Raw genomic sequence first — 10,000 nt, 5'->3', positions numbered from 1 at the left:
ATCAACATCTGAGTAACATCAGACGCCCAGCAGGAAGTGAACCTTTGTGTTTGTCTCAGCTGGAGGACTTTGAGCTGCCCCCGATAGTCCTCAGGAGGTTCTACAGTGACTCAGACTCCGTCATCAACCCCTCCTCCACTGGGAGAGCCATCTGGTGTCATGTTCTGCCCAGGTGAGATGGCGCCACCTGTTGGACGTATTCATTAGCCAATCACATGTCAGAACCAGAGCTGTTTGACAAGCCGTTCAGATGAACTGTTTACAGGACCTAGTTAAAGCGTCTTTCCAGAGTTTTTCTCTTATCCGATGGCACCATCTAGTGGCTGACAAGCATATCACACTCCTTCCGTTGTTTTTAAGATGTGCGACTTCACGTTTCTGTTTATAAACGTGCTTCTGTAGCGACAAACAGCTGAAACACGCTGTTTTACGAGTATTATTCTCGTGTCACGTTGTGTTCTCATACATTTATATTTTAGAGACTTTCTTGTCTGAAAAGTTCATCAACTCTGCATCAGCCGAGGTACTCCGTAACCCTCTCAGGCTCTAAATAAGTTTTGTTAAAAGGACGAACAACTAAGTCCTTCAGGGGAACTTCTGAGTTAAAAATGCTCATAAATACGTATGTGGAGTAACCAGGTAGTTAGGTTTTAATGTTGCTAATCTGCAACGCCTGCCTCCAGAGGGTTAAAGTTGAAGCTATTGGTTAGTTCTGGTCGGCGCTCAGTTTCCTATTGCACGGAGCTCTGCAGGCAGGGGGCGTGCGTAGCAAACACAAGAAAAAGACATATTGCTTACATTATATCACAGTACGTGATGACATCATCACTTTTACAGATTTCTGACAAATCATACCTAATTTCTGAAAGTAGAAAACTCTGGAAAGCTGCTTTAACGGCCTCTGGTTTTACTCATTTAGGTATTTATTCACCTTATGATTTCATTTGTTTACCTCCAGATGAACTCATTCATCACAGTGAGACTCAATACTAAGTAAAATGATAATAACTGTGCCCAGTAGGGGGGGCTGCAGCTCCATCTTTAGCCCATCTGGCTGCTTCAGGTTGTTTTGTTTCCTGCAGCATGAAGAAAGGTCAGATTGTCTCCATCAGCCGCCAGCTGCCCCGAGACGGGCCGTTCAAGTCCTACGTGGACCTGCAGAACCACTGGAACCGTCTGGTAGAACCCCCCTCCCACCCTGCATCAGCAGGAACACATGTTAGCAACAGACTCAGATTACACTTTAACCACATCTGGCTGTCATGGCAACAGGTCATCCAATAGCTGCAGTAGTTCTAGCATGGAGCACTTATGTTTTCATTCATTTGGAGAACAAACTCAGTTTGGAGGTTTTAGCTTGATCTTTAAAACGTTTCCAGGTAAAACAAGAAGACAGTTTATTTTTTATCCCTCAGGCAGCAGAGCTGTGTTCCCAGTTAGGTCTGACTGGTCTGTGTGTTTCCCAGTATGGTTACAGGCTTCCTGACCTGGCTGAAGGTCAGGTGGTTTACTGCAGCGTTTACTTCAGACCTCTGGGACAGAAACTCTTCACGTATCCTCAGAAATGCGACCCCCTCGGGTCAGGGTTAGCATGAGCGTTAGCCACCAGAACCTCCTGGACGTTCCCCTGACCTCGGTTCTGAGCAGATATCCTCTGAGCTGCGTCCGGCTGCAGCCCGTCCAGCTCTGTGCTCGGGTCGACCTGCAGGGGGCGCTGGGCTCCTTCCTGTCTGACATCAGGGACCGGCTGCAGACTGTCTGTGGCTTCCCGGCCCGTCTGACCAGTAACCCCCGTTACACCACGGTCAACTTAAACACCACTGCAACCATCCAGGTAACACACACACATGCATGCACGCACGCACGCACACACACACGTACGCATGCACACACACACACACACACACATGCATGCACGCACGCACGCACACACACACGCACATGCATGCACGCACGCACGCACACACACACACACGCACATGCATGCACGCACGCACGCACACACACACGCACATGCATGCACGCACGCACACACACACGCACATGCATGCACGCACGCACGCATGCACACACACACACACACACACATGCATGCGCGCACACACGCACACACATGCATGCACGCACGCACGCACAAACACACATGCACACACACACACATGCATGCATATGCACGCACACACACACACACATGCATGCATATGCACGCACACACACACTCGGGCCAATAGCACCCAGCATCCATTCCTTCACTTTTTCAACATGAGGTTAAAGATGCTCTCTGGTTGTAAATAAACAACAAAACTTCAGAGGTGAAATCCATTGATCTGCCCCCCCCCCCCCTGGAGGTGAAACCAGAGAGGAGGAGATTATTTGAATGTTTCCTTTGGACAGTTTAACGACCCGAGACGCTGCACAGGAGGGACGGCTCTTCTGGCTCTGAGGAGGATAGCTGCTGGTGTTTGTGGCTCTTCAGAGGTCACTTTGGATATAAAGCATCTGCTCCTCAGCAGGAGCCTCCACCTCCTCGTCCCGCGTCTATTACGCTGCTTTAATCACGCTTTACTCTAATGGCTCTGATGTTTATGCAGAAGCTCGCCCCACTCGCTGAAGTTATAAACGTTCTCAGCTGCTCCGAGCCTCCTCCAAAGGCTGCAGAGGAAATTAAAGTTGTTCTTCATCCTTGGAGCTGAGGAGGGTGCAGCAAAGACGAACCCAGATGAGTCTGAAATATTTATGACGTTCAGCAGAACTGGGTTCCTCAGCAGGGTCAGACAGTAGCTTTAAAACGCTCAGACGATAAATCCAGTTTATGGGTGAGAGATGTGATGCGCCTGTTATAGCTCCGCCCACTTACTCCTAATCAGCTACTTTATTATTACCGTAATAATCAGTATAACCACTCTGATGGATATAGTGGCTGCTAGGGATGCAAAATATATCGGCATCAATATCGGTATCAGCCGATGTTAGTCATTTAAAATAAAACTGGTATTGACAACCGATAGTTTTTCCATCTTGTTTCCTTTTAGTTATCTGTTTCGGGGGGGGGGGGGGGGGGGGATTGTTTAGTCATGTGACAGTGTGATTGTAATCATCTCAGAAGCATAAATATCGGATATCGGTGTCAGCAGTGATATTAATATTGTTATCGGCAAATATCGGTTGTCGGCCATAACAGTGACGTTAACATCGGTATCGGCAGTGATAATAACATCGGTATCGGCAGTGATAATAACATCGGTATCTGCAGTGATAATAACATTGGTATCTGCAGTGATAATAACATCGGTATCTGCAGTGATAATAACATCGGTATCGGCAGTGATGATAACATTGTATCAGCTGTGATAATAACATCGGTATCTGCAGTGATAATGACATCGGTATCGGCAGTGATAATAACATCGGTATCGGCAGTGATGATAACATTGTATCAGCTGTGATAATAACATCGGTATCTGCAGTGATAATGACATCGGTATCTGCAGTGATAATAACATCGGTATCGGCAGTGATAATAACATCGGTATCTGCAGTGATAATAACATCGGTATCTGCAGTGATAATGACATCGGTATCTGCAGTGATAATGACATCGGTATCTGCAGTGATAATAACATCGGTATCGGCAGTGATGATAACATTGTATCAGCTGTGATAATAACATCGGTATCTGCAGTGATAATAACATCGGTATCGGCAGTGATAATAACATCGGTATCGGCAGTGATGATAACATTGTATCAGCTGTGATAATAACATCGGTATCTGCAGTGATAATGACATCGGTATCTGCAGTGATAATAACATCGGTATCGGCAGTGATAATAACATCGGTATCTGCAGTGATAATAACATCGGTATCTGCAGTGATAATAACATCGGTATCGGCAGTGATAATAACATTGTATCAGCTGTGATAATAACATTGGTATCGGCAGTGATAATAACATCGGTATCGGCTGAGATAATAGCATTGGTATCGGCAGTGATAATAACATCGGTATCGGCAGTGATAATAACATTGTATCAGCTGTGATAACATTGGTATCGGCAGTGATAATAACATCGGTATCAGCTGTGATAATAACATCGGTATCTGCAGTGATAATAACATCGGTATCGGCAGTGATAATAACATCGGTATCAGCTGTGATAATAACATCGGTATCGGCTGTGATAATAACATTGGTATCGGCAGTGATAATAACATCGGTATCAGCTGTGATAATAACATCGGTATCTGCAGTGATAATAACATCGGTATCGGCAGTGATAATAACATTGGTATCGGCAGTGATAATAACATCGGTATCAGCAGTGATAATAACATCGGTATCGGCAGTGATAACGACATCGGTATCAGCAGTGATAATAACATCGGTATCGGCAGTGATAATAACATCGGTATCGGCAGTGATAACGACATCGGTATCGGCCCCAAACTCTCATATCAGTGCATCACTAGTGGCCACTGGAGTGAAGCTGATGAGATGAAGTCTCCTCCTTCTCCTCAGGTGCTGAACAGTGAGCAGATCAACCTGGTCTCCTCCATTTTCATCAGACCCATCCTCACCCAGCTCCCTGCCCCTCCTCCTCTTCCCCAGCCTCCCAGCACCTCCTCTGACTCCCAGCCTTCCTCCCGGACCCCCCTGCTTCTGCAGAAGAATTCTGAAAACCTGCTAAGATCCAGTCAGACGGACCTTTTCTCCTCCTCCTTTTCCACTTCCTCCCCCTTCCAGCCTGCTTCCTCCCTCTCAGTCCCCCCGCCTAGTCAGATTCCTCCCATCCCCCCTCCAATGGTTCCAATTTTCAGGAACAAAAATCCGTCCCACCACATCAATGTCGCTCGGCTGCGAGTTCTGAACCAGGAGCAGCAGGGCAGGAGGAGGCAGGGGGAGAGGGGGAGGATAACCTTACCCGTCTTTGGAAGGGAATCACCTTCTTCTTCATCAGCTGCATCCCGTCCTCTTCCTCCTCCCATCATCCCTCGCTTCAGTCGACCTAACCCCTCACGCAGCACCAGCGGGGGCCCTCAGCCCAGAATCACCTACGTCTCCAGCCTCAGCCCGGTGTCAAAGGTCAAACCTGACATCATCGCCCCTCCTAAACTGGAGATCAGACCTAAAACCAAACCCACCAGGAAGGTAGATCCTGGAGGGAATACCGAGACTGGATCCAGTCTTCCGCTGGCTGCTGATGCTTCCAACGAGGATCCATTCATCAGCAGTAAGAAGGTGAGTCCGGTCCAGAACCATTACTTCCTGTTCATGTTATAGTTCTAAACAGGTCTGAGTTTAATCCGAACCCAGACTCCTCCGAGGACACGCCTCCTATCTGCTCTGTGCTCCTCCTCTTTCAGAAGGAGCACAAGTCCAGGAAGCCCAGAGCTGTGGTCCAGGATGTGGACATAGAGAGACTGGCCCAGAACAGACAGGTGAGGAGTTAAATCTGGTGGTCACCATGGTAACCCCAGCTCACTTTGCTGGGGAAGGAACCTCATAAACCTGCTCTTGTGTAGCACCTTTCTGAGCCAGAGCAGCCATTCATCCATTCATACCCTGGTGGTGATGAGCTACATCATAGCCACAGCTGTCCTGGGACAGAATTCCCTATAGGGAGCCAAGATTGAACCTGCAAACCTCCGATTACTGAATGACTGTTGTGTAAAGCGCCTTGGGGGGCTCTGACCCACTGGTGCAGCTCATTCATCATTTCCTACTCCTGAAGCTCCTCCCAGACGACGGCTTACATTAGGGTGACGTATTAAACCGCCTGAGTGTGACGAGCAGCAAACGGGAGGCGACGGTAAAAGTGATGGAGGAGGAGGAGGTGCAGGAGGAGGTGGTGGCTCCAGGATCAGCTGATTAATAACATTCATCAGAGTTACACCTCTGACCTGCAGCGTCACACTGCTGCTCCGGCTGGTTCCCTGGTTAGCTAGTTGTCCAACTGAGAATTATCCAGACATAAATCTCCGGATCCATCTGACACGTTTTAGACTTGCAGCAAAACAGGAATTTTAAGATTTTGTAAATCCTAAATGTAAATAAAATGCTGATTTTACCAGAAGGAAATGTCAAATGTTCACAGAGGTAACTTGATTTCCTTGTTTCCTTCCCATTCCTGAAGTTTCCTTCCTGTTCCTGATGTTTCCTTCCTGTTCCTGATGTTTCTTTCCGTTTCCTGATGTTTCCTTCCTGTTCCTGATGTTTCCTTCCTGTTCCTGATGTTTCTTTCCGTTTCCTGATGTTTCCTTCCTGTTCCTGATGTTTCCTTCCCATTCCTGATGTTTCCTTCCTGTTCCTGATGTTTCCTTCCTGTTCCTGATGTTTCCTTCCTGTTCCTGATGTTTCCTTCCTGTTCCTGATGTTTCTTTCCGTTTCCTGATGTTTCCTTCCTGTTCCTGATGTTTCCTTCCCATTCCTGATGTTTCCTTCCTGTTCCTGATGTTTCCTTCCTGTTCCTGATGTTTCCTTCCTGTTCCTGATGTTTCTTTCCGTTTCCTGATGTTTCCTTCCTGTTCCTGATGTTTCCTTCCCATTCCTGATGTTTCCTTCCCGTTCCTGATGTTTCCTTCCTGTTCCTGATGTTTCTTTCCGTTTCCTGATGTTTCCTTCCTGTTCCTGATGTTTCCTTCCTGTTCCTGATGTTTCCTTCCTGTTCCTGATGTTTCCTTCCCATTCCTGATGTTTTCTTCCTGTTCCTGATGTTTCCTTCCTGTTCCTGATGTTTCCTTCTTCTTCCTGATGATTCCTTCCTGTTCCTGATGTTTATTTCGGTTTCTTTCTTGTTCCTGATGTTCCCTTCCTGTTCCTGATGTTTCCTTCCTGTCCCTGAAGTTTCCTTCCTGTTCCTGATGTTTCTTTCAGTTTTCTGATGTTTCCTTCCTATTCCTGATGTTTCCTTCCCTTTCCTAATGTTTCCTTCCCTTTCCTGATGTTTCCTTCCCATCCCTGATGTTTCCTTCCTGCCCTGATGTTTCCTTCCTGTCCCTGATGTTTCCTTTCTGTCCCTGATGTTTCCTTTCTGTCCCTGATGTTTCCTTCCTGTTTCAGATGTTTCCGTCCCATCCCTGATGTTTCCTTCCTCTTCCTGATGTTTCCTTCCCATTCCTGATGTTTCCTTCCTGTTCCTGATGTTTCCTTCCTGTTCCTGATGTTTTCTTCTTCTTCCTGATGATTCCTTCCTGTTCCTGATGTTTCCTTCCTGTTCCTGATGTTTATTTCCGTTTCTTTCTTGTTCCTGATGTTCCCTTCCTGTTCCTGATGTTTCCTTCCTGTCCCTGATGTTTCCTTCCTCTTCCTGGTGTTTCCTTCCCATTCCTGATGTTTCCTTCCTGTTCCTGATGTTTCCTTCCTGTTCCTGATGTTTCTTTCCGTTTCCTGATGTTTCCTTCCTGTTCCCGATGTTTCCTTTCCATCCCTGATGTTTCCTTCCTGATATTTTCTCACATCCCTGATGTTTCCTTCCCGTTCCTGATGTTTCCTTCCTGTCCCCGATGTTCCTTCCAGTCCCTGATGTTTCCTTCCTGTCCCCGATGTTCCTTCCTGTCCCCGATGTTCCTTCCTGTCCCTTGATGTTTCCTTCCTGTTCCCGATGTTTCCTTTCTATCCCTGATGTTTCCTTCCTGATATTTTCTCACATTCCTGATGTTTTCTTCCTGATATTTTCTCACATCCCTGATGTTTCCTTCCCGTTCCTGATGTTTCCTGCCTGTCCCCGATGTTCCTTCCAGTCCCTGATGTTTCCTTCCTGTTCCTGATGTTTCCTTCCTGTCCCCGATGTTCCTTCCTGTCCCTTGATGTTTCCTTCCTGTTCCCGATGTTTCCTTTCTATCCCTGATGTTTCCTTCCTAATATTTTCTCACATCCCTCATGTTTCCTTCCTGATATTTTCTCACATTCCTGATGTTTTCTTCCCGTTCCTGATGTTTCCTTCTCGTTCCTGATGTTTCCTTCCTGTTCCTGATGTTTCCTTCCTGTTCCTGATGTTTCCTTCCTGTCCCTGATGTTTCCTTCCTGTTCCTGATGTTTCCTTTCTGTCCCCGATGTTCCTTCCTGTCCCTGATGTTTCCTTCCTGTTCCTGATGTTTCCTTTCTGTCCCTGATGTTTACTTCTCGTTCCTGATGTTTCCTTCCTGTTCCTGATGTTTCCTTTCTGTCCCCTGATGTTCCTTCCTGTCCCTGATGTTTCCTTCCTGTTCCTGATGTTTCCTTTCTGTCCCCTGATGTTTCCTTCCTGTTCCTGATGTTTTCTTCCTGTCCCTGATGTTTCCTTCCTGTTCCTGATGTTTCCTTTCTGTCCCCGATGTTCCTTCCTGTCCCTGATGTTTCCTTCCTGTTCCTGATGTTTCCTTTCTGTCCCTGATGTTTACTTCTCGTTCCTGATGTTTCCTTCCTGTTCCTGATGTTTCCTTCCTGTTCCTGATGTTTCCTTCCTGTCCCTGATGTTTCCTTCCTGTTCCTGGTGTTTCCTTTCTGTCCCCGATGTTCCTTCCTGTCCCTGATGTTTCCTTCCTGTTCCTGATGTTTCCTTCCTGTTCCTGATGTTTCCTTCCTGTCCCCGATGTTCCTTCCTGTCCCTTGATGTTTCCTTCCTGTTCCCGATGTTTCCTTTCTATCCCTGATGTATCCTTCCTGATATTTTCTCACATCCCTGATGTTTCCTTCCTGATATTTTCTCACATTCCTGATGTTTTCTTCCCGTTCCTGATGTTCCTTCCTGTCCCTGATGTTTCCTTTCTGTCCCTAATGTTTCCTTCTCATTCCTGATGTTTCCTTCCTGTTCCTGATGTTTCCTTCCTGTTCCTGATGTTTCCTTCCTGTCCCTGATGGTTCCTTCCTGTTCCTGGTGTTTCCTTTCTGTCCCCGATGTTCCTTCCTGTCCCTGATGTTTCCTTCCTGTTCCTGATGTTTCCTTCCTGTTCCTGATGTTTCCTTCCTGTTCCTGATGTTTCCTTCCTGTCCCCGATGTTCCTTTCTGTCCCCGATGTTCCTTCCTGTCCCTGATGTTTCCTTCCTGTTCCTGATGTTTCCTTTCTGTCCCAGATGTTTACTTCTCGTTCCTGATGTTTCCTTCCTGTTCCTGATGTTTCCTTTCTGTCCCCGATGTTCCTTCCTGTCCCTGATGTTTCCTTCCTGTTCCTGATGTTTCCTTCCTGTTCCTGATGTTTCCTTCCTGTTCCTGATGTTTCCTTCCTGTCCCTGATGTTTCCTTCCTGTTCCTGATGTTTCCTTTCTGTCCCCGATGTTCCTTCCTGTCCCTGATGTTTCCTTCCTGTCCCTGATGTTTCCTTCCTGTCCCTGATGTTTCCTTCCTGTCCCTGATGTTTCCTTCCTGTTCCTGATGTTTCCTTTCTGTCCCTGATGTTTACTTCTCGTTCCTGATGTTTCCTTCCTGTTCCTGATGTTTCCTTTCTGTCCCCTGATGTTCCTTCCTGTCCCTGATGTTTCCTTCCTGTTCCTGATGTTTCCTTTCTGTCCCCTGATGTTTCCTTCCTGTTCCTGATGTTTTCTTCCTGTCCCTGATGTTTCCTTCCTGTTCCTGATGTTTCCTTTCTGTCCCCGATGTTCCTTCCTGTCCCTGATGTTTCCTTCCTGTTCCTGATGTTTCCTTTCTGTCCCTGATGTTTACTTCTCGTTCCTGATGTTTCCTTCCTGTTCCTGATGTTTCCTTCCTGTTCCTGATGTTTCCTTCCTGTCCCTGATGTTTCCTTCCTGTTCCTGGTGTTTCCTTTCTGTCCCCGATGTTCCTTCCTGTCCCTGATGTTTCCTTCCTGTTCCTGATGTTTCCTTCCTGTTCCTGATGTTTCCTTCCTGTCCCCGATGTTCCTTCCTGTCCCTTGATGTTTCCTTCCTGTTCCCGATGTTTCCTTTCTATCCCTGATGTATCCTTCCTGATATTTTCTCACATCCCTGATGTTTCCTTCCTGATATTTTCTCACATTCCTGATGTTTTCTTCCCGTTCCTGATGTTCCTTCCTGTCCCTGATGTT

At 46.8% G+C, this 10,000-nt stretch overlaps 1 protein-coding gene across 2 annotated transcripts in view; it reads left to right on the top strand.

Annotated features, from left to right (window-relative positions):
• The window catches only part of c7h18orf63 (chromosome 7 C18orf63 homolog), a 21,570-nt gene that overhangs the window by 9,754 nt on the left and 1,816 nt on the right, over positions 1-10,000 (top strand). For both annotated transcript variants that reach the window (XM_054750957.2, XM_015955621.3), the window contains exons 8-13: positions 60-172; positions 1,083-1,179; positions 1,467-1,552; positions 1,648-1,834; positions 4,521-5,240; positions 5,366-5,440. In XM_054750957.2, coding sequence (XP_054606932.2) covers positions 60-172; positions 1,083-1,179; positions 1,467-1,552; positions 1,648-1,834; positions 4,521-5,240; positions 5,366-5,440 — 1,278 coding nt within the window. The remainder of the gene's footprint in view (positions 1-59; positions 173-1,082; positions 1,180-1,466; positions 1,553-1,647; positions 1,835-4,520; positions 5,241-5,365; positions 5,441-10,000) is intronic.

This window comes from Nothobranchius furzeri, chromosome 7, assembly GCF_043380555.1.
Source record: "Nothobranchius furzeri strain GRZ-AD chromosome 7, NfurGRZ-RIMD1, whole genome shotgun sequence".
Classification (NCBI taxonomy): Eukaryota; Metazoa; Chordata; class Actinopteri; order Cyprinodontiformes; family Nothobranchiidae; genus Nothobranchius; species Nothobranchius furzeri.
Note: the sequence above shows the minus strand (reverse complement) of the source record. Positions and strands in the feature narration are given on the sequence as shown.